Consider the following 25,216-nt stretch of genomic DNA (forward strand, 5'->3'; position numbering starts at 1 on the left):
CTTTTTTTTTCCATACTCTCCAGCCCCTTACTAGAGTTTAAATCGCTCATCATTTGTCAAGCATCATCCTCTGACATCTGCCAATACTTTTCTTATCTGGAGTTTCCACCACGTTTGGACATCAGCTGGAAAAGAACCGGTACATGCAACGTGGGAGAGCAGACACGCGGCATTGCTCTGAACCTCTCTAGAGAGAAAGTACGGCTTGAGGGGAGAACTGGACCAAGTTAAGCTTATTTTTCTTGTTTGTAAAGCCCCTGAAGATATTTGGCAGAGGGAGGCTTGAGGGGGGAGCTTTCACTCCCCAAAGTGAATGCTTCAGTGCTGTTTCTGTTGGCTCCAGGAAAAACAGAAGGGAAAAAAAAAAACCAAACCACCACAACCAAAGATACGCAGCAGCTAGTTCTGTATGAACAAACAAGCATGCAGCAAGCAGTTACATACCCCACCAGTCAAGGAGAATTAATGTAAATAAAGACAGACCAAGGATCTCATTTTCAAGCTTTTGGGGAAAAAAACGACCATCAGATGACTTGTTACCACCCTCCTCCTGGCACAGAGGTAACAGAAAACAAATAGCAAAGGTAAGCCCTTCCCCGCGTTACTGAGCCAGGGATTTCAGCAGGAGGCTCAACTACGTGCAACTTCAAAACAAGCTGTGTAAGGAACTAGTAGTCGATAGCAGGTAAATGACTAAACTTGGACTAGAAGTGCCTAGCCGGACACTACAAGTATTGCGGTGCTTTAGTTCAAGAGGTCAAAGGGCAACTGTTAGCCACATACGCCAAACCCCAGGCCGACTGCAATCGCTGGAGGCACAGCCCAAGGCTTCCCAAACGGTGGGACTCTGCTCTAGGCTGGGACTTGAAAGGTCTCCTGCCTCAACCTCACCCTGCCCATCGCATGCTGGGGGCAGTGAAAGCTCACGTTTTGCTGTTCTCCTGCTCTCTCGGGAAGCAGGTCTCTGAGCTAAAGCATTGTGTTCAACTGAGAAGACATCACCAAAAATTAACTGAGCATAGGTTCGCCAGATTCATACTTGCAGTCTTTTGGGAATTCAGTAAGATTTCTGCATAAACGGTATCCCTCATAAATCCACAGCCAAAGCTTGGAAATGGATCTGTTAAGATACACACGGATGTCTCTTACCAGATCAATGAAAGAAGCGGGGAGTTAAGCCACTGTCTGTTCTCTAGAGGACTCCCCTCCTGCAGCATAGCCCAGAATAAATCCTGCACTGCGTTAAAGAAACGCTCCTCTTCTTTCTTTGTACGTGAAACTGAAAAAGCTGCACACGAACTTCAGCCGGCGTTGAAGGGGAGCAGCATTTGAGGATCCACCCCACATACACTGAAATGATTAAGTAAAATTACTGTTGCTCATGTGGAAACATGAAGGTTTTCACTGTGAGGGTGACCGAGCACTGGCACAGGTTGCCCAGAGAGGCGGTGGAGTCTCCCTTCTGCGAGTCTGTGAAAGCAGATCTCTGTCTCTCATCTGCGCAGCTCTGGGGCCTGCCTATTGATCGAGAAAGGCTTTTTTAAATTAAAAACTAAACCAAAAAAATGTTTGGAGCCTTCAGTCAAATAGCAATTGCAGGAACACTCACTGGCAAGTCTGGAAGCACTACCACTAACTGGCACTTCTAATCCCGATGCAGTGCATCTCTCTTCACAGAACGAGTTATTGATTCCCTTTCAGGACCGAAACTGCTAAACACCTTCAGTGTCATCAGCACTGGTTTTTTTAATGACCAAGTAATCTGCAGCGTAAAGGCCTGAATAATGCAGCCGTAACTTTGGGGCTTTTGTGAATAAGCTGTGCGGCCTGAGGGAAAAATGTTGGAATGGGTCATCTCTCAGACCGTACCCAGGGCCATTATCTGAAAAACTTGTTACAGAACACAGTCCTGTTATTGAGGGAATGTACACGCTCTGGCCTGTCCACCCTACCCAGCTCTCACGCCTGCACTAGGAAAAGCAGCTCCTACCTGAAGCGAACTCAATGGACGACACTACAATGCAGACACAGCAATGGCTTTCGGAGCAGACACAAATAAGCTTTTTCTGAACTGGGTAAACTCGGGCATTTCAGGAACACTACCAGCAGCACCTCAGAATCCAGCACAGATAATCTATCAAGGTTTTTAGGTGTAACCTGAACTGAGCTCCGCGCTTCCCCAGCTAATGCGTTGGAAGGTAAACCTGACCTAGTTTAAAACAAAAGTTAAGTTTCTAAAGCATTTCAAGTCTGCACTAGGCTGAGTGCAAGCTGAACACACTCTTTCAAGTGTAAAGAGCATAACTGGCACTTGGCATACCAAACATCGATTTCGGTTAAATAACAGCTAAGCAACACATTTTTATATACAATTCCCTCATCCATGCAAGATGTGGAAACAGAATTTTATACTTTCACAAGAAAAAGATTAGTTCTCCAGCAAATCTCTATCTATGGCTAATCACTCTACTTTTACTTACATCATGAATTGCATTTCTGTATTAAATTTGTCTTGAAATCTAAATAAAACAAGAATCAAATCACAACAAGTTTGAGACAAGCATTCAACAGAGGCATTGTTTATTACTGGCCTGTAATTCTGAATTATATGGACTCGTCCCACTGATCTTCTCCGTACCTGCCCAAAGTTACACTTTAGGATAGGACAGATCCACCTTTCTAGAGCATCTTCCATGAAGAAGAGAGAAGGAGGTACAGCCATAGAGGGCTGGCTGACAGATAAAAAGGAAGTATTTTAAGACACTTCAGAGAAGCACGTCACCCCTGGTCATTGCGATGTCCTCTGCCTCACACTTGTGATGCCTCTCTCAGAACATTTACCTGAAAAATCACAGTATTAATAGAGCACATCTACATTTCTAGCAAAGGCGTGCTTGTTCACCAAAGAGTTCCAGCAGACTAACATTTAGTAAATTCACCTTAAAAACACCTCCAAGCAGTCACTAGTTATATCAAGTATAAGCTGGCATACAAAAACATTTTTAAATTACAAGTAAGTCTGTTTACCTTGCTTCAAGAGTTAGATTTACTTCCCCAAAAGCCAGCGAGCACACTGCGCAATCAGAATACTGTAGCTGGCTGGCCAAGAAACACTCTGGACACGATCACACCGCCACCAGGTATCGTCATTCCATCTGTATTTATTGAAAAATATTTACATATTGATCACTATGCTATTAGCTGCTTTAACAGCAACTTTACATAGAGGAGGTAATGAAGAACATGACACTAGGATGGCAGAAGAGCGGTAAAACGTCTTTTCAAATGTCTTTTTTTTTCCCAAGCTGTCATAAGCGGAGAAAGTTCTCAGACTGAGTGTGCTGGAGTCCCACAGTGTGTGCGCCACAGATCAACGGCTTTGCTGACAATAGCATCAGTGTTATCTTGAGGAATCTACAAAAGATCAGGGCAAGATGCCTTGTCAGAGTACTTTATTTGGACTGTTGCGTTTAAAATAAAGATTTTAAATTTCCAGTTCAGGTTTTCTCTCTTTATAAAAAAGAAAACGAAACTAGAATCCCGTCTCTCTGCCCTGCCATCCCACCATCCCTCAGTCCTACACGCACCATAATACCTCCAGGTTTTAGACGAAGGATTTTATTTAGAGAACGGTAAGATGACCACCCAGCATCTCACGCCTCACACATCCCTAACCTGACACGAGGCAGAACTCATACTGGCCATCCGTGACCACAAACATATCTAATCTAACCTAGGTTACGTTGGGATCCTACAACCCTGCTGTGATGTGTGTTACTATTCACAGAAGAAAAGTTCAGGGTCAGGTTCATGACCCCAACCTTACATCAACAGAAAACATACCTTGAGTCTATAGATTCACACTCAGGCAAAGAGCAAAAAAGGTGCCAGAAACCAACCCTGTAAGAAGCTTCCAGAAAAATTAACCTAACCTCATCTGCGCTTACTTTCACAGAAAAACCCTTTAGCGTCACGAGGAATATTGTCAAATCTGTACAAACATAGATAACATTCCCCAAAGTCTAAAAATCATTTAATTCCATGAAAGCCTTACCTCCCGATAGAAAAAACTATTATTCTCATCCCAGCACATTCTCTCTTTACCTTGGTACTACTACACTATTCTCAGAAAGTAATGCAATAGCATCTTACCGTATGTTGGCAACAGGCAAATGACTTCAAAGTTGAAACACACTTTTATAAACCATAAAAGGTACTGCAAAGCACAATAGAGTACTTACATTTTCCAAAAACTGTGTGATCTTTTCTGCAGTATTCAGTGCTATTATCTTCATTTTAAAGGTTAATAATATCTCCACAGCAACAAAAACAAGAATCTTGCAGGACCCGCTAATAACTTTGTCCCAAACTCTACAAAAAAATAAAAAGGAATCACTAAACATTATTGTAGTGCTTATCCGCTTATTTATCTGCTAGAACAGTCTTTGTACAATCCCCTTTTTCCAGATTATTCTTCTGAGTTACAGCAATGTATTGTATTATTCGGGTCAGGGTAAATTAGAGACATTTTATCAACTCCTAAATCTGTACAGAGCAGAGTGATGGCAAGCAATAATATATTGATATGTTGTGATCTTGTTTAGAAATGGAACTGTCTACAAGCTCAAATACAAAAAGCAAATCTTGTTTTAATAGCCTGAACCGTGACAACTATTCTACAGTATATGGTAAAGGTGAGAATTTTTCCTAGTGCAAAAAAGGAAACAAACTTTATTAGCACGGCTAAAAAAGACGCTCTTCAAACAGTTAAGTAGCCGGAAATTCAAAAGGATGTAATAGCGAACTACAACATCTCAAGAAGCTAAATATTCCAGGTGATTGCTGTATGAGATACAAATATGATATATCAGCAGGATATAATCCATGATGTTTAAATTAGACGTAAGGAACAACTATTAAGTCTTTCAATCCATCCCACTGTGCACGGACCCTCGCAGAATTACCTAAGCACTCCTATCGCTTGTATGAAACTGTACCTGGACCTCATGGTTTTAACAAAACCTGAAGCGCAGGCCTCCGAAGGCTGCAAGTACTTTAGCAACAGAACTTTGATGAATATTAAGAGATCCACACTATTAAAACAGCCTGCAACAATTTTAAATCATCCTTCAGCCAGCAGCTCTATCTCAGGCCCAACTCAACAGACTCGGGATGAAAGATTATCCAAAACCAGTGTGAAACCATCTGTCAGATGGCAGCTTTTATGGGCTTGCATTATTTTTAGTTCTTGAATTTGAAGAGCTGTGTCAGAAAGACTTTTCGAGGATTACTGTTCTTGCTCCTTCTGGGCACTTGTTAAAAGTGTTTCTCCTTTCAAATAAAATCATGGGGGACAAAGATCACATACTATCCTCCACAATCTCTGAATACAGTAACACTAACTGGAAAACACCACCTGCAGCCCACCTATAAACTTGGATCTATGGGTGTGCTTCTTCCAAAGACAACCTAATTTTTATGACCTTCTCTCTCAGAAGAACTTGCCCTTCACCCTGGAGTGCCCAGAGAACACAACACAGGCATAACACAAACTTTGACAGCTGAACTGAAGAGTCAGTATCACACCTTTAAACAAGGAGTTACGACGTGAGAGTCCGACAAAGAGCCATGAAGATGATTAAGGGACTGAAGCATCTCTCCTATGAGGACAGGCTGAGAGAGCCGAGGCTGTTCAGCCTGGAGAAGAGAAGCCTCAGGGGAGAATCTCATCAATGCATATAAATACTTCAAGGAAGAGTGCAAAAAGGATGGAGCCAGGCTCTTTTCAGTGGTGCCCAGTGACAGGACCAGAGGCAACAGGCAAAACTGAAACACAGGCGGTTCTCTCTGAACATCAGGAAACACTTTGTCACCGTGAGGGTGACCAAGCACTGGCACGCACAGGTTGCCCAGAGAGGCGGTGGAGTCTCCCTCCTTGGAGACATTCAAAAGCCGTGTGGAGATGGTCCTGGGCAACCGGCTCTAGTTGGCCCTGCATGAGCAGGAGGTTGCACCAGATGACCTTCAGAGGTCCCTGCCAACCTCAACCAGTTTGTGATTCTTTGTGAAAAGCTTTTATAACTCCTAATGTGGAATGGTTGCCGCTGTTACACAGTGCTTACTTTTCGCACTGTGACTCAAGTCAATTCTTTGTCAGTTACTTAACCTTCTATTCGCCTAATTCTTTTGACACTATTTTCACAACCTCTCTGTTCAAAAAAATTTAGACTTGAATGTAACTTATAATGAAGAAATGAGGAAAAAAATATGTAAAATCCTCAGGACTATTCTTTAAAAAGAAGGAAACAAACAAAAAACCCACGTGGACAGATGGGGAAAAAAGGCACTGCCAATTTCTTTCCCCTTTGCCATTGAGTTCTAATTCCCTGTCTCGCTATGATTAAAAAAAATATAATTCCCATATGGGCAGGAACAATCAATAATCCAAGAGGAAAATCTTACTGCTTCCTTTGTGGTTCAAGCATCCCAGGACAAGTGATCACTCTAAGTATCACACTGATGTTGAAGTCAGGTCTAGAAGATTTAACCAAGGCTATGAGAAAACTGAGACCACATTCTTGTTCCACACTGTACAGGTCATCCCTGTTTACTTCTAATACATTTCTGAAGGAAAATGTATCTCTTTAGAACTCCAGAACAGCTCCCCATGTGTTCCACAGGCATCAGAACTGTAATTGTGAATGACAATACAGAGAGCAGCCGACCTCAAAAAGAGGAAAGGATTTTTAAAGTTCATAATGAAGGTCATGTTAGTTCGAATACAAACTTACTAATCCAAATATAAAATACCCAGCCTTCTTTCATTATTTTGCTTCCAAGTCTCCTGACTTGTCTCCGTAATTACATTACAGTAGGTTACATTTCACGCTCAGAAAACACTCTAATGTTTTCCTGCATTATTTAGTCTGATTCCAGAACAAATGTTTTAACGATGGCAAAACAGATGCAGTATCTACATCACCAGTGTCTAACAAATTTTGGAAGAGGGTGCGTAGCAAAGTGGATGAGACATCAGCACGAGCCAGCTGTGCCTGCTGCAGTATTTTTCCCCTTAACGTTTCCAACTATTGTTACTCTCAATGCAACTCCACCAGCAACAGCGACAGGGCAATGACTGCCTGACACTGTGATAACAGACCAGCGGTCAGCACCTTGTCTATACCAATAGAGCCAGGAATAGCAACATAAACTGTGTCAGAAAAGTGTTTTCTTAGAATGGAAAAAACCCACAGCAATTTCAAGGAAACATGTATTTTGATGATTCTATTCTAATATAGTAGCCTTTATACATTGTATCTCTATGGATGATAACATACCTATTCTACTCCCGCTTTTTAAATAACAGCAAACACTTAAGATCAAGTATATACTGACAGAGATTGAAACTTTTTACCTGTGTTTTGATACTCCTAGAGATGGGAAAATTATAACAGAAATCTGAGGCATCTGTGCCTATAGCCCTACTCAGGAGTGCTGAAAAAGAAAGTATATACTAAATTCATTATGGTTTTTGTGACTATCATCCTCCATGAAATATAACAATTATATATTCAATTAACCACAGGAGCACTCTTGTAGGTATTTCTTGAACAGCGAAACAGTAGTAACAACCACAAGGAAAAATAAAAAGGAAGCTATGAAGGTAAAGAGCATGCCAAGGATTATGCAAATGAAGCCATTTACTTTTCACTGAGCTTTTCCTGCAGACACGATACGACTTACTGTGTGCGTGCATGTGTGTGAAGGCACGGCATTCTCCAGGCAGTTTCTGAGGTTCCTCAACCACTACAGTGCAGTAGTACACAAAAAGCATCACGGCATTGCTGCTCTCCCTTTTTCTGAAATATTATCATTAATCTCACAGCTTTTCCCCCTAGTTCTGGTCCCGCCCTCATCCAAGCCAGAAATGTTTAGGAGAACCAGCGCTTGCTCCTTGGCCTGCACTTCTGGGTGTCCTTCCAATGGTAACTGGGCATGGGGGGACGTGATGAGGCTTGCACAAGTCTCATCCTGACATTATGTCGTGCTCTTGTGCCCGTCTGTCTCCAGAGCTGGGAAGCAGCCCAATTATTTAGACAAAGGCAAACAGACTTAAGTTTCTCTGCAGTAGTAGCCCACATGCACTTTCTTATGCTCTCCCACTCCATAGTAAATTTAAGGCATTTTTCAGATTTCTGTTGTGTCTACTAACAAATGATTCATATTCTTACCACTAGATTTAATTTATGCAGGACATGGAGATCACAGATGTAAAACTACAGAAGCAATACATTAACACGTAAGGTAGTGCCAGTTTGAAAGGCAGTCATAAGATTTCAGGAGAACTACCAAATACTTTGCCACAAACAAGTTACCAAAGGCTAATAACCTAACACCACCCCATCAGCTATTACGGTCCTGCTAATGCCAAGTCTTCAGTGCAGAATACAAACAATGTTAGTCAGGGGCATGATACGTGACTGGCAACATTAGGCCATAAAAAATGCCTGGCTTACTCACAATTATATCTGCAAAGCTGCACTACTTCTGTTGTAGCTGGATCATCTGGTGTGACAGTGCTGGAATAAACTGGCAGCCCCAGTGCCATTTTGCCTGTAGAGCTGAAGCCACAAACGGGGACACCGAGCTTTAACAGCAGGGCTCTCCGGCTGAAGGCCCACACAGCACCATTTGAAAGCTCTCCATGCATGGGGCTTGCTGAACAGATGACCAGATACGCTGTTGCAGAATTCGAGCAAACAGGGCAACGGTGAGTATAAAAAAAAAAAAAAAGGTGTGATCCAGTTTTTTCCCCATTTCAGAGACAAGTAAGTCCTTCTATCCCTCTCAAGCCTGTGCTACAGGCTGGTTCGTATTCCAGGAAGCACCCTGCCTATATTCCAGGTGGGATACAGAGCCCTAAGGATACAGTGCCTTCAAAACGGCCAGTCTGCTCCTCTTTTACCAGTGTGGCACCTTTAAGAAGTTTGTTAAGAAGCTTGTCGCATAATATGTTAAGTGTATTAGGGCAAGCAAAGACACTGCATAAGCTCAAAGGAAAAGTTTCTACATGAAACCTGTCTATATACATTTTCCAAGCCCATTTAAATGAAACTGATGCAAAAATTTTACCTATGGTATTACTGGCATGTGCTATAAAACAGTATTTATACTGAATGACAATGCCTGTCAGGAGTATAGCTGGTATTATGCAACTTCATCTCACCATTATTGGATAAAATTTTTGTATAGCATATACAAATCTTGTACATCTTAGAGGAAAAAAAGAAAACCATTAAATTTAGATTTAGCTGCCTGGCAGAGACGACTATAATTTATAAAGAGCAAGCAACCTCTCTAAGAAATACAGTACTAAATCGTAAGTTAAAGTAAATCATAAAAGACTGAGCTCAGATCAGCTCTCACTTGACAGAAAAGTAAGTAAAACTCACAGGAGAATTGGAGATCTGTTTTCAATTCTCAGCAGTTCCAACACTGCCATTTGGATACATTTCAGATAAGCGTTCGGGCTTCTAGATTCTAATCCAAACTGAATCTCCAAGCATTAATTAAGTTCATCTGTCACATGCTACCCATGAAGTATGTTATTGCCTTAGAAAATGAGGCCGTTATGATTACAACTGAATAATTCAGAAACGTAAACTGACAAGAGAAAGTACGCTTTTAGCATGTTCCCACAAGAACTGTTGGGAAAAGGGATTGCTGTGCCATCAGAAGAACCAACACTGAAATTTGTTTTTACTCCAGAGTGATACAAAAAGCCAATATTTTGACCTTTTCCATGAAAAAGAAGTATTTAAAAAATTTCAGCTCATCAAAATATTCTCTTTCAGTAAGGTAAAACAGTATATGAGAATGCTAAAGAGTACACTAACTAGACAAAAAACTTTATATAAATGAACTGATTCAAACCGGTAGAAGTTTGAAACTAAAGATTCTGACAAGATGAAATATGAAATCAAAATTCTTCATCTAGATTTTTTTCTTTTCCACTATCAAGATGACACAGATCCCTAAACTGTTCAATTCACAGGATTTAAAAAAAAATGAATCTTCCAATAGCAAAACTGCTCTGATACAAATTCCTCTTTGAGTTCTAGCTCTCAGCCATAAGACCTAGTAGCAAAATTACATCATATGCGCTAAATAAAAATACCCCCCAGAAGACATGTGAAGAGGTTCCTAATGCAGTAGTTTGCAAAGGCTATTTCAGATCACAGAAACCTACAGAAAAAAGGCCTGAAGAGACTGGCAAGTCCCAGGGAGAGCAGTCACTTCTACTGACAGTAGCTCAAGTTTTAAGGCGCTACGTTTCATACAAAGAAAGCACAATGAACCAAGGTCAATCATTATCTGCTGAAAGTAAGGTACAAATGCAAATGTGAAACAGAGATGCAGGCAAACCATAGGTGTTCAATTGCTTTTAAGGACGTAACAAGCATTTTATGCATGCTTACATAATTGTAGCCATAAAAGTAGTCAAAGCTTTTAACCACCACATCATGCACAACCACTACACAGAGATGACTATTTTGGAGCCTTATACATATTTGATGAAAAGAACTTGCCATGTAACAATTACCATGCTGCACACAGCATAAGATCTAAAGGTCTACTGCCAAATCCTTCAGTTTCGGTTCAAAAATATTTCTCTCTCATATTCTTTGCCAACAGTAAAACATACAGAACCTCAAAGAGCATGGTACGACAAGACTAGAGAGCATGACTTCTAATCTTATAACTTGTTCCTTAAAACCCCCTTATTTTCATAAGGGCAAACAAAACATTTTTAAAAACAGCTCTTTCCCACTTTCCTTCTGAAACGTGAAGTCTCAGATAAACAAGCAAGACTGCATTCACTATTCAGATTATGCCCAGCTTTACCACCATAAAGCATTTTCTACAGGGCATTTTACAAAGCTCTCTCTGTCCACACTAGGTTCCTGTACTAGCCACGCAAGTCCTGGAGGTGCTGGAGTAAAACTTTCCTTGAACTTTGTTACTTCTCAAAGTTTCTGTCACGGTTTAACCCCAGCTAGCAACTAAGCACCACACAGCCACTCACTCCCCGCCCCACAGTGGGACGGGGGAAGAACTGGAAGTGTAAAAGTGAGAAAAACTTATGAGTTGAGATAAAAAGTTTAATAATTAAAAAGAAATAATATTAATTTTTAAAAAATGTAAGGAAAAGAGGGAAAAAAATAACAAAGAGAGAGGAAAATAAAACCCAAGAAAAAGAAGTGATGCAAATGAAAACAATTGCTTACCACCAACTGACTGATGCCCAGCAAGTCCCCGAGCAGCGGGCCCCCCACCAGCCTCCACCCCAGCTTTATATGCTGAACATGATGTCATATGGTGTGGGATAGCCCTTTGGTCAGCTGGGGTCAGCTGTTCCCACTGTGTCCCCTCCCAGCTTCTTGTGCACCCCCAGCCCACTCGCTGGTGGGGTGGGGTGAGAAGCAGAAAAGGCCTTGACTCTGTGTAAGCACTGCTCAGCAGTAACTAAAACACCCCTGTGTTATCAACACTGTTGCCAGCACAAACCCAAAACAGAGCCCCATACTAGCTGCTATGAAGAAAATTCACTCTATCCCAGCCAAAACCAGCACACATTCCCAAAATCTCTTCCATCTAATGATAATACAGTATTATAATCACTTCCCTAAGCAAGGATTTTTGTTAAAAAGCCTGAAAACTGACTACCATTCAGCTATCTATCGCTAAGAGGGGATTTGGAGTTTCAGATACTAGGAGGCATTAAATGTCTAACAGAATCAGCCACTGTATTTAACTCCATTCTTTTTTAATTTCAATGCGAGAAATGATCACACAGCTATTATCCTGCGTCAGTAACAAGTGGAATCAAATCCAATTTTATCATTTCTAAGTCAACAATAAAGCTGACTCCATAATCTACAGATAAAGTAAGGAAAGCTCTTTGCCTGCTAGTGATGACAAAAAGCTAAAATTACTATGTAATCACAAACAAAAAGAAAAAAAAGAGAACTCGCCTTTGTAAACTGGACTCAGGTAAACAGCCTGCAAAACACTTTTTAAACCAAAGATCATAAGGGAGTTTGCTCATTGCAGCACATGCTTTCAGATGCATCAGAAGTCTGTTATCTTCAATGTTCAAATACTGCTCCAGAATTTTTGGCTGAGAAAGGAATTGGAAAATTTTAGATAACTCACATCAGAGTACCTCCATAGTTAATGCACACTGTAAGACAAGAAATGTCTTAAAAATTCATTCAGCATAAAACAACATGTTAAAATAATGTACTTGTGTTGTTTTAACTAAAAACATCATGTTCCAAAATACAAGTGTTGCTGATTTTTGCAATTAGCTAATTAAGTACTTAACTAAACAACCAACCTCAGCTTGCTTTAATTGCTGACCACTAGCCAAACTTGCAAAATATGCAGTATTCCCTAATGCAAGGAGGTGTTTGAGAGCTTACAGCAATGCAAAGATTAAACGTGCACTAATTACTGCTACCTTCACAAGTAAAATTGAGTTTCATTCACCTCAAACCTAATCACCTTAGCACACGTCAAAAAAAAAAAAATCTACACACAATGCAGCAAAACCCAGAAAATCAATTCTGAGACTAAATCCCTGTGCAACATATTAAAAGCTGGACATTGATTTCTTGTTTAAAAATCCAAAATATTTAGAAGCAAAAACATGTGGATAGTTATCCACATAAAAATGTGGGTAATTCTCATTTTGTTTAAATTCTAATGTAATACAATATACATTTTCATAAATTCAGGAGTACCTTCATGCTTTTTGTCATAATTAGGTAAACAGCTAATGACTTCAGCTATCAAAGGGAGAAAACACTTCCTTTGTCCATATTCTAACATCCAGAGTCTTGGTACAACGTTCGCGTTACAACAAAAACTTAGGGAGGGAGACACTTGGCACTCTCTATGTAGTGAGAGCACATACTTTCTTTAAAAATGCTCCTCTGTCCTTTGAAAGGAATTACAGAAATTGGTATAGTTGAATGTATCACCTCCAGCAACAGGAGGCAGGTTTAAAAAGCATTTCTTAGTTCCAAAAGAACAACAAACAAAGGACATGCATAATTTTCTGCAACGAATTTTCATTCAGTGATTGCTAGTGCACCCAGTACTCTGATACTTTTATCTCAGTGGATATTGTTAACTAGAAGTTTCTTATCTGTTAAGACTATTTGAAGAATTACAAAAGCTTTCGCAATTTTTTTTAAGTATGCATTTTGTTTACAATCAAATTTTAATTTTATAAACCAGTAAGACAGAAATTCAAAATTAATATTCTATGAGAGCATTTAAATGATCAGTGCCAAAAGACTCTATTCCACTTTTTATAACTTAATTTGCAACATACTGTTTTTCTGAAGACATAGTACCCTGCTCCATTTATAAAGCAAAACAACTGTGCTTTGTCTATCATCCAATAAGCAGCATATGGATGCCAGAGATGCAGCCTAAAAAGTAGCAGACATACATTAAGACGTTCTTAACTTTGTGACATTTTTCATTGTTTAAAATAAAGAAAACTCTTAAGTGACCAATTTGTGAGAAATATAATTCAACTAGATACAATGTAAGCTTTAGCTAACCTAAAAAGAAAATAAGAGGTATCTGAAAACTACCATGTAGCAAACAAAAACTATTTATAATGTTATGTTAGACAAAGTGTCCTACAGGACAGCACAAGCACAAGGCAAAAAGCACTCCTCCCGTTTTCTCAAAACAGTTGGTGGAACAGAGTCCAAGGGTGTCATCTGTGATGCTCCAGTTGTCTCCATATACTAATGCTTTCCATGACGGGCTCTTCTCACGAAAAAAAAAACACTAAAAAAGGCATTTTTTCCTTACCAGTTGCTGTAATGAATCTTTGTGCTTGCTGTTCAGCTGATTCACAAAGCAACTGACAAGCCAATAGCATTCTATAGGATCCTCCACCATTTCCTCCATTGCTTTAGCAATAGCAAGAAACACTTCATCTTCAGGTTCCTGGAAAACAAAGCCAAAAAAGTGAACTACACAGAAGTATTGGACTATCTGATTTAAATTACTCTTATATTCTTCTTCCCTGCTATTTGGGAAAACGAACTGGAATCAGCATACGCAAAGAGCTGTTCTGACATTCATAAATAAAACACCAGGCAGCAGCTGCGTTATGGTGACAGATAGCTATTAAAGCAGGACAAATAAGACTTGTCTTGCTTTTAAAACCAAAACATAGAACAGAAGTTTGGAACAACTCTGATTCAAAGTTCTCAAATGTTCTCAGATGTGATACTATTACATCCTAACAAGGCAGCGATAATCCTGCTTCTATGCCCCACATTTTTATACTGCATAGCAGCAGAATTTTTCATCCTATTCCTTGCTAAGGGCCAAACAGGCCCCTCAAACACCTTTGTCATGGATGTTACAGTTACTGAAAAAAATAATGCAGCCATGCGCTGTAGGCCTACCTTCAACATACAGAAAATCATTTGGTTTGAGATAAACATCTTCCTAGACAACAAACAGCTACCTTTTCCAGGTGACGAGTATCTTATTCCCCACTGTCCTGGTTTCAGCTGGGATAGTTAATTTTCTTCCTAGTAGCTGGTATAGTGCTGTGGCTTGGATTTAGGATGAGAATACTGTTGACAACACACTGATGTTTTAGTTGTTGCCAAGGAGTGCTTACACCAGTCAAGGACTTTTCAGCTTCCCATGCTCTGCCAGGTGCACCAGAAGCTGGGAGGGGGCACAGCCAGGGGGGCTGACCCGGACTGGCCAAAGGGCTATTCCAGACCGTATGACATCACGCTCAGTATATAAACTGGGGGGAGTTGGCCAGGGAGGGCAGTTGGTTAAACCACAACACTGTTGTGGTTTAACCCCAGCCAGCAACTATGAACCACACAGCCGCTCACTCACTCCCCCCCAGTGGGGTGGGGGAGAGAATTGGAAGGGTGAAAGTCAGACAACTCCTGGGTTGAGATAAGATCAGTTTAATAATTGAAGTAAAATAAAATAGAATGATAGTAGTAGTAGTAGTAGTAGTAGTAGTAATAATAATAAAATACAATAATAATGTACAAAGCAAGTGATACACGACACAATTGCTCACCACCCCCTGACTGATGCCCAGCCTGTTCCCGAGCAGCAATCCCTTCCCCCCCGGCCAACTCGCCCCAGTTATATACTGAGCATGATGTCATACGGTGTGGAATAGCCCTGTGGCCAGTCTGGGTCAGCCCCCCTGGCTGTGCCCCCTCCCAGCTTCTTGTGCGCCACGCAGAGCATGGGAAGCTGAAAAGTCCTTGACTGGTGTAAGCACTACTTAGCAACAACTAAAACATCAGTGTGTTATCAACATTATTCTCATCCTAAATCCAAAACACAGCACTAGACCAGCTACTAAGAAGAAAATTAACTCTATCCCAGCTGAAACCAGAACAAACACCCACAATACACGACCAGAAGCATGTGATGGGCACGCCATCATCTTTTCTCCTGAGCTTATACTTTCCTAACAGAAGTATCAGCATGCTGATACAGTTCACGCTATGACTGCACACAGGGCAAATGGAGGCGAACTAACTCTAAACCAGCTAGACCTCATGCCAACAGCTAGCTCAGGAAGTGTCTAAACTGGGAAGATGCACAAGGAAAGGCTCTATATTTGCCCTGTTTTTTACAGTCTTCCTTACACAGTACTGACTACATTAGGAGGCAGGGTAACAAGCCAGATATGTATCCACAGCCTGACCTGCTGTAACCATCAGTAGCAGTAACCTATAGTATCACAGGCTTTTGCACAGATTACAACTCATGCAAAACGCATGGATAGTCTAAATACTACTGGGATATGCCTCTGCTACATACACTGCTGCAATACACACATATCCCTACTTAAACTCTGCCTCCAGATGCACAAAACATATTCAGCAGACTTCTGTGATTTGTGACTCAAACATTTCAAAATATTTAGACCAATCCAGCATCATTTTTATACTCCCTCTGCCTCCACAATGAAACATCTGTGTTACTATCAAGCAGTAACCTCTTCTAAGTTTAAGGGGACAGTTACTGCACTGAAAACAGGCTGGCATAAAGAGAACAAATGCTTTCTGCAGCAAAACAAACATAAGATACAGGACTAATAACTGTGGATCTGCTAAACACCATCTCTATGAAACCCCACCACAGTACTGAGAGCAGCCAGTGCTCTGGGATGCGCTGACAAAACACTTGCTCAGAAAGCGATACTGCTCTAGAAGGGATGAATTTTCAGCCCACTGGGTCACGTGCCAAGATCAAGGAAAATTCTCTGTAGGAAACTTGCAGGGTAGGATGCCCACGCTCCTAGGCAATGGTAAGGGCACGAAAACACTCTCCCTCTTCCGACAAGAGAATGCTGTATATAATCCTCCAGTCCAAAATATTACTGAATTTTCCAGGTTAACTTTGTTTAACCTTTTTTGTTTAAATTTTTAACTTTTTTTAAGTTCTTATGTCAATTTTTGTTTATTACAGATGAAAAATAACAAAGTAAGCTGGGCTAGGGTGAACATGGATGAATTAACATTAAATACAGGATAAAATCCACTTCAGAAAGTCCCATGGCTCCTTTCATCACCTCCTCTTTCATAGAGGCTTATACGTAAGATCCACACATTGTTTTTATCATCACACTATAGACTTATTATCAGAACATAGATTTGTTTACCCTTATGTGAGTACATGCATTACCTGACAGAAGCCTGCATCAGTTCAGACTAACAGAAAAAAGGAGGTCAGTACATTAAAGTCTAGATTTAAAAACAAATAATTTAAATATATGATGTAACCTGCAATAAATCGCTGCTTGTACTGGCTCTGATTTATCCTTGTTCCAGGACATTTAAGAACGTATGAGGTCTGATAAGATTATGTCATTTTCATTTCAGTGCTATAAAGAAACTGAACTGTACCAAAGTACGAAAGGCTTGAAGCCTAGCAGGCAAAATACACAAAAGAGATTTTAAGCCATAAAATCTTACATAAGTACTTAGGGGAAGAAAAAGAGAAAAGCACTTTGACTAAAATCTCTTCTTTTATACTAGTACTTCTCTGTTTTCCATTCACCTTACTTTGTCTATCCACATGCATTTGTGGGGCTACTTGCAGTTCAGTTTCTCACAGGTTTAAAGTTAAATAAAATACCGTATTTAAAAGACTGTTAAAATGACAACTGACCAATGGAAAAGCCAAGTTTCGAGGCAATTTTCCTGATTCCAGTTGATGTATGCGGAGGAAAACATCTACCTGTGGGGTAGAATCATTAATAAAACGAATTACACGAAGAGCATGGTGTATATCCCAGTACTGCTCCTTCCGGTACTTCATCACCAAAGCATGAGATTCATGGTGAGGTGGAATAATTCCTAAAAAAAATTTAAAAAATAAAAAAACAAAACAGAAAAAAAAAAAAAGATAAGCAACTGTAAAAAGAAAAAAACAGAGCACTCAAACTCCCTTTCCAAGAGATCTGCCTAAATTCAATTTCTACTACAACTCCAGCCTACAGAAATGTAGGACCTGGCACTGCAGTTTGTTTATAAACTTGGTCAAAGAATAGAGGGAGAAAATGCTACTAAACTGGAAGTCAATGGACCAACAAAGCATTTTAGCATTATATTTATAAAAACAGATTTATATGTTTACTGAGCATAGGCAAAATCTACCCTTGGACTATTGTTTCTCTATGTATTCTTCTACAAGGTTTTTAGCAAATGAACACTAAATCTTTTGTATACCACATCAGTGTGCTGATAAGAAATGTCATTGTTGGGATAGATGAAAAATAATTTAATTGGTTTATTCTCCCTCTCCAACAACTCTGCTTTATTTTTAAATTGTGAATCTTACTTGTTACTTGTTTATACCTACCTGCAGTTTTTAATACAGTACCAGCGGTGTATTTGTTTTCAAAATAAATGGAAGCTGGGCACAAAGTGGATGCAGAATGATTTTTACATGCATTAGCTGTTATGTTCTCAAATTCTATACTTTGGCTGAGATGACCAGATAATATATACGTGCAATTAACTAATGCAAAGATACTGTACTGTTTTACTGTTAGATCTCTGCTGGAAAATTCTTTACTCACTGTGTCATAGAGTAATCCTATCTAAAACAACATTCAGAAGCAAAATTAATCACATATGTTGAATCAGTTACAGATTAAAACTTAAGAATACCACCAAACACTTTGCAAAGTAATGTTTTTTACTTTTTTAGCACAACACAAATATTTTTTCTAGTTTCCTAGGAGGAAAACTAAAAAAGGGAAAAAAAGTATTAAGTAGAGAGGTAGAGAAAATTAAACTGTTTACAATCTCCAGAAGAGATGCTCAACATTTCACTCGATCCTTCCCTGCACTCAAGACTCAATCTTGCCATGCACTGATGTTCACAACAAAACTGTCACAGGCTTCAACAGAAATAAGATCTTGCATACACCAAAGCAAAAAAATGCCACTTCCATATCACTAGTGGAGCAGAATTTTTCCTGTTGTAGAAACCCATGAGAATAAAGTATTCTTCAAAAATCAGTTCTGAAACAGGCTACCTGCTGCTTTTATCTCTCACTTAAAGAAAAAAATATTTCTGCCAAGTGTTAAACCACGAAATGTCTGAGTTTTAGTAACAAGCACATCAGACAGAAAATTATCTTTATTTTCCAACTGCAAACCTGTCTGCATTTCAAAAGCTGGGACAGAGCAAGACATTTTTCACGTTATGCAAAAACAGAGTCAACATCATGATTTTGTATGTACATACTGCCAACTGCTTTCCTCAAATACAGAGGACTACCTTAGGCAGACAGAAAAGCTTGAACAACACAGGGATGTCTAGAAGCCGTCACAAGTCATACTTGAACAGGAAATTAACAGAGACATTGCTGACATACCTGGGACAGCATCCAGCCTTGGTATGTGCCTGAGATAATTCTGCTAACAGGACAGAATCCCTTTTGTTAAACTATTAACATTATTTAGAGGAGATGTAACACCTCCCACCAGAAATGGACTGGGCTGTTGTTCCAGTCACTTAGGGAGAGATATTTTGCATTGCCCTTCTGAATACCAGCTTTTCTAACAAGTGTTAACACTGAGATGCAGCACAAGAAAAGTCCTTGTACCTCTGTTCACCCAAAGAATGTACAGAATGATAGTATGCGTACTTGAAATAAATCACTCTGGGTTTAAAATACAAAATCCTTTCAAGAATCAATATAATTTTCCATACAGTTAACTCAGAAGGTGGTTTGTGTTATCATATGATTCACCAATCATCTTATCTAAAACAGTCAAAGATAGACCACTGGCTCTGCAGTGAGTTACAAGTTTGCCAAGACGCTGTATTTTGCTATTATAATTTTGGCTGAAGGATCTTGTATTGAGTCACTTGTCCAAACCTCCTACACTGTATTTCCTACTACTAATATTTTAAAAGATGCTGACTACTTCACTAGGGCCCAGGGTACAAGAATCTTTTTCATCCTAAAATTAGTACTCTAACAGCAGAGGCTTTTATCAAGTGGGATTACTCTGTTAGTTCAATGATAAATGCCAAGAACTTCAAGTTTTATAATTACATCTTGCACCTTCTGTGCACTGTTCATTTACTACCTCTCCCCAAAAAAAGGCTGACAAATCCAAATAATCAGGAATATAAAGCCACAATTTGTAAACTGTAGAAAACTGGGGGGGGGGGGGGGGGGAGGAGAAGAAAAAAACATTAAAAGATTGTTTAAAACGCAGCTACAACTTTCTCATACATTATTTCAAACTCCAGACACTGTAGCGGAACATGAAGACAAAGAAAGAAAACAGAAGACATTTACTTGAACACTGTTCAAGATCATGGTACAGCCTAAGATAGATAAACATCCTAAAACAAAGAAAAACTGTTCTGTAAAATACTCATTCTGAGGTAGGAGTCACTAATCTTCCCGACTCTGAATCACATGCCAAAATCTTCGTGTAACAGATATCTACGGGATCTGTATCACACGTTCTGGAGAGCCAAAGGACAAAGAAGAAGTAGGACAGTTCACAGACGGCAAAAGACAGCAGCTTCGAAGCCGATCTGCAGGCTGATGCTGCTGGTCTCTCCCTGATGAATCAACGTTTCGGATATCAGCACCTGTCCTGCCAGCACAGCCCTGGTAATACAAGACTGAGCACGGGAGCCGCACTCGGGCTTTGCAAAAGTGGCACAATGCTCTACCACCAACAGTATGGTAAATCACATTTCTCTTCCAGAGATTCAGTCAGACGATGTACCTTCACACTCAGTCTCACAGTGTTTCTCTACATGCAGCAACTCTAAGGGAAACTCTTCAGATACCTTGCGAGGGTCAGAACTCCTGGACCTTCCACAACCTCTCTGGTCTCCAAGTGACATGACCTTGCATCTAATAAACCCAGTTACTGCAAAGTCATTAGTATTTTTTAATCAGTCATCTGACTAACACACTTTAAGGAAAACAGAATCTATTTATGGGGTTTTTTATGGTTTCTGGGCATACCATAATTTGTCTCTGGCCCCCTAACTTCTTCAATGGTGAACACAATCTAAAGCCAGATTTATAGATTTTATAGAACACAAAGCTTCTCTTTAGAATAAACATCCATACCTTCCCGATTTTTTTAAAGTTTAGTCACAGCTTTATTTCAACTTAATTGTCTGTTATTTTAGGAACAGAATTGAATACCTTATCAGGTATCAGTGACTTACTATAATCCACCTTTCAAATCCATTTTATAAATTTACTTGGATAGTGTTACAAAGTTAAATACAGAAATACACTCTTCTAGGTACACTTCAGGAAAAGTTCTCAAAAACTACACATGGCATATTGTTTTGTAATTGCCATTGTGCATCCTAGGTGGACACAAAGATAGACTAAATACGTACCAGTAGGCAGGGTAGTACAGAATAATCCATATCATTAACCCTCTAAAGAAAGAAAAAAAAAAAACAACAGAAAAAATACACCTTCCAACATACTCATTTCTACAGAGGATCACAGATGTTATATTTCATACCTAAAAGCACTTTCCACACCAGTATACGATACATGGATGGGAGAGGAAACCTTTGACTAAATGTGCAAAGCTTCTCAACATCTGTAGAGAAATAAAGAGAAAAAAAAAATAAGGTAAATTTAAATATAAATAGGTTTGAGCCTCTGATCTACGCAAGTATGACAAATCCTTAGCTGCAGATCGAAATCCCCACTTTCATCATAGATTATCAACAAATGCTTTCACTGCTTCAATTGAGAATAGAATGTACCCTATAAACTGCAACAATTTTGAAAAATATATACATTGGCTTGATTTACAATAAAACTACCCTAGGCTTCACCAGGAAGAAACTGTACCATTTTTATAGACATTTTGTAAATCGTGTTGCTATGTCAAAGCATTTAAGGGCTTTGTTAAAGGGACAACATTTATCTTTCTTTTCTGTTAGAGATGTGGCACCCCTCAGGGACCAACAGCAATAACAAAATCTTCACTGTTTTGAGGTTAGATGGAATTAACAGCATGAGACGATATATTTTCAGATTAAAATTGCTTTCATTAAAAAACTTCTCTTTTCTTGGGCATAGAGAATAAGAGAAGAAAAAAAAAGAAACAAGCAAGCAGACAAATCTTTAATAGTTTTAAAAATCAGATTTTCAGATTCTTGAAACTCAAAGGACTGCTAGTAGTAACTGAGAGACTAGTGGTAAAAGATGCTAAACTTAAATGAGTACTAAGCACAGCAGCTAAGCATTTTCTATTATTTCCTCCCCAGCCCCAAATCACCAAAGTAAGAGAGCAAACAGTGAAATCGACTTGCCCAACCGGTCATCTTTTAACAGAATTTCCAGTGACTTCTTTTCTTCAACTCCACGAAACCCCACTTTTTCATAATACACTGAGCGAAAGTTTCTCTGAGAGTCGTCAGCCATGATTGATTCCTTTTGGAGAAACAGTAATTCCCCTTAAGACTGACAAGAATACACTCCTATTGTGTTAAGGTCAAGTACTTTTGCACACTGATAAAAGTTGACTGCCTATGTCTCTACAGTATTAATAAACCCCACAGAATATGAAAATCTTCCAAGATTTTTTTCATCATATGCTAACATAGACAATCATAGGAACAATTGAATCTAAGCAAGGTCTAAAGATACCCAATTTCCAAATGAAACACAGGGATTTTTTAAGATTTTTTTTACTCCCGTAATAAATTATACTACTTTTCAAAAAGTTTCAAAAAAAAAATGCTGGAGAGACACGTAGTCTTTTATGTGATATCGTGTATTCCAAAACCAATATAAAAAAATACAGTTAAGAGTCTGACAAAATTTTGGCTACAGAAACCCTAATCAAGTACAACTGTTACCCAGATAAGTAAAATCATCAGGTTTCGTACTCACCAGAGAAGGTAACCAGCAGCAAGGGCAAGCCAACGTTGGCCTCAGTAGCACAGGGGTGACAGGAAAGAATAAGGCTAGGTTTGTTCTTAAGTTGCAGATTTGAATTAAATGTTCACATTGTTATCAGGTGCTGTAACAGCCACAGTCTTGGAGCTTGCTATTCCAGCACTAAAAAGAATGAAATGTCTCATCCCTATACCGGAAACAACGGTAAATTGCAGTGAGTACTCTGTGTTTCATAACAAGTGTAACTGACATATCAACTCAGTTCAACCTTCTAAATATCAATCCTCTCTCCTCTGCAGGCTTGCAAATATGAGAAAGTTCTGTTTTGCAACTCAAAGGACTAAAACCAATCTTAACTTTTATGCCCAACGACAGCAGCAAAACTTGGAGAAAAATAATTTGTTTTGAGTGAGGGGCGACAGGCGAATGATGCACTGAAAAGCTTTTCTAGTTAAATTCTTCTTTTCCTTGCTGAACCAAAGTACACATCAGCAGCAAAGCATTTGCAGATACAAACAAACGCCACAATTTTGCAAAGAATGCACATATTTAAATTTGTATACCCACTAGGCCTATTTGCGTTTCAAATTAAGTCCATTTTTAGTGCCTTGTAGGATCAGGGCCAGGATCAGACAGAAAAACTTAAACCAGCAAAGGACTGAATTAATGCTTTCTGAGATAGGTCACATACTATCTCCAAACCAGAGAAAAAATATTTGTTATTTGCAAAACATTCCAGTTGTGCACTATCCTTATGAAAATGACTGTGATGTTCATGTAGTGTGCACTTAAGGGCCCAGTGATTAGTGTTTACTACTTACATTGCAGCCATGTCTAAAAGCAGACTTATGATGCTATAGACACTCAACTACATTTAAAATACTTTACATTTTTAAAATCTGAATTTAATATGTGCTATTTAGAAAACATTTAGCCCGTACCACTTGCGGAAAGCTGACAGTAGAGTCACAGAACAGAAACAATAAATATAATTTGAAAAGTAACAGCATGATCTATAGGAAAGGAATGTTATTTTAACGATTTTAAACTATCGCTATACCAGCAGGACATTTTATTTACTCAGTGGAAAAAAGGAGGAACGCTGTTTCCCCCCTCCCTCCAAATTTAGGATATATAATTTCAGGTTAGGCAAACAACCGACGTTCCAATCTTTACACATATCGTCAATAAACTGGAAAAAGGCAGGGAGGAAATAAATCCCCAGTCAGCTATTGGAAGTCTTCTGTACAAAAGAGTACCACTAACTCATCCTGTCTTCAAAGATTAATGCATTTTCGGCCTTAATAGCACTTTTTATCGTATTATTAAATTTCACGCCAGGTGATTTTAACGGAAGCAGTGACATACAAACACTTCGTAAAGAGGCAGACGCGACGCCAGCACGCCGCGGCCCCCGCCCCGGCGGCCCTCCCTTGCCCAGGCTGACCCCAGCTCCGGGCCCAGGCCGAGCCCCACGCCTGGCGCGGCCGCCGACCGCCCTCCCTCACCCCCGCCCGGCCCCTACGACGGCCCCGCCGCCCTTCCGGGCCTCGGGGCTGCACCACCCGCCCTCCGCTACGTCTCCAAAGGAAAACAGGGACACGTTTGGGCACAGGATCGTTCCCCGCCCGGCAACCACCCCGCAAGCTGACGGCCACCCCCCTCCCGCGGGCCAGGCGGGGCAGAGGCAGGGCACCCCTCACACCCTCGGGGCGGGGGCGGCCGCGGGTCCCCACCGGAGCCCCCGCGGGGGGGGCGGCGGGATGGGCTGGGGGCGGAGAGGCGCGGGGCAGGGGGGCCGTCTCACCCGCCCCCCGGCAGCTAAGGCGACCGCCAGGACCTGGGGAGGGGCTGGGAAAGGGGATGAGAGCGGGGCCGATGACAGACAAACAGACACAGACACACACAGACACACCCACCCCCACCCCCCGCCGCCAGCCCCGGGACCCCCCCGCCGCCCCCAGCACCTACGGCAGGAGGCCGCGGCCCCACGGCGCCGGCTCGGGCGCATGCGCAGGCCTCGTCCCGCCCCGCCGGCGGCTGCGCGGGAGCGGGGGGGGAGGCGGGGGCGAGGGGGGCGGTGCGCGCGGCGGCCCTGGCCCAACGGTAGGGCCACGTGCGCAACGGGCCGGGCCTGCGAGCGCTGCCGGCTGCCGCCTGTGCCCCTGACAGGGGACGCGGGCTGTGGCGGGCATTGCCGCCGCCTGTCCGGCTTCCCCGGTCTCTCACACACCTCGGTTGTTTTCCGCTTCACCCCTTAGGTCGAGCCGGCTGCCCCTCATCCCTCGGTGCTGGCTCCCGCTCCACGCGTTTCGAGGGGCAGCTTTGGGTAGGGTGAGGGCTGGCGGAGGAAAACTACAGCATCTCTCGTACGCCTGTCTCAAGGTGACACCGCAGGTCTGAGCACTTCGACAGAATCGGCTGTGCCCAGTATGGAATCATACAGAGCAGTGATCCAGAAAGTACGGCGCTGCGCAAGACCCACCGATAATGCTTGTCGATAAGGGAATAACTCTCACTTAACGCAGAGCCCGTGAAGAATAGCAAAGGATGATATTGCCTGCACCGTATTATTTGCTATAATTGGTGTGCTTAGCGTTTTGGCCCATCCACTGTGACATCTAGGGACATTTTATTAAGAATAATCTCTAAGAAGCTAAGTGCATTTTCCAAAACCAAGATTTACTCTGGCGGATGTGAGCAAAG

The 25,216-nt window shown here is 40.8% G+C and overlaps 1 protein-coding gene across 5 annotated transcripts; it reads right to left on the minus strand.

The window, feature by feature from the left end:
* Positions 1-3,145: 3,145 nt before the first annotated feature.
* Positions 3,146-24,559, minus strand: TBC1D7 (TBC1 domain family member 7). Of its 5 annotated transcripts, none has more exons than XM_087763539.1 (9): positions 24,478-24,559; positions 22,505-22,697; positions 21,922-22,042; positions 21,120-21,200; positions 17,260-17,447; positions 13,897-14,034; positions 12,036-12,181; positions 4,242-4,371; positions 3,146-3,414 (listed from the first exon to the last, which is right to left on the minus strand). In XM_087763539.1, exons 3-9 carry the CDS (start codon positions 22,031-22,033, stop codon positions 3,328-3,330), a joined length of 882 nt encoding a protein of 293 aa, XP_087619665.1. In that variant the 5' UTR covers positions 22,034-22,042; positions 22,505-22,697; positions 24,478-24,559; the 3' UTR covers positions 3,146-3,327. The 5 variants fall into 5 exon arrangements, with proteins under 5 accessions (XP_087619665.1, XP_087619683.1, XP_087619659.1 ...); XM_087763557.1 differs by having other exon boundaries at positions 21,927-22,042; positions 24,482-24,550; XM_087763533.1 differs by having other exon boundaries at positions 24,482-24,550.
* Between the last annotated feature and the right edge of the window lie 657 nt (positions 24,560-25,216).

This window comes from Nipponia nippon, unplaced genomic scaffold, assembly GCF_047370975.1.
Source record: "Nipponia nippon isolate SJK-2023a ecotype South Korea unplaced genomic scaffold, ASM4737097v1 scaffold_1, whole genome shotgun sequence".
Classification (NCBI taxonomy): Eukaryota; Metazoa; Chordata; class Aves; order Pelecaniformes; family Threskiornithidae; genus Nipponia; species Nipponia nippon.

Coding starts and splice junctions, on each gene's coding strand:
- TBC1D7 (XM_087763539.1), bottom strand. CDS start 22,033: ATGGCTGACGACTCTCAGAGAAACTTTCGCTCAGTGTATTATGAAAAA. Junction 14,035..17,259: donor GAAACTTGGCTTTTCCATTG/GTCAGTTGTCAT, acceptor TTTGTTTTCCAG/GAACCTGAAGATGAAGTGTT. Junction 4,372..12,035: donor CCTGAGTCCAGTTTACAAAG/GCGAGTTCTCTT, acceptor ATTTTTTTGTAG/AGTTTGGGACAAAGTTATTA.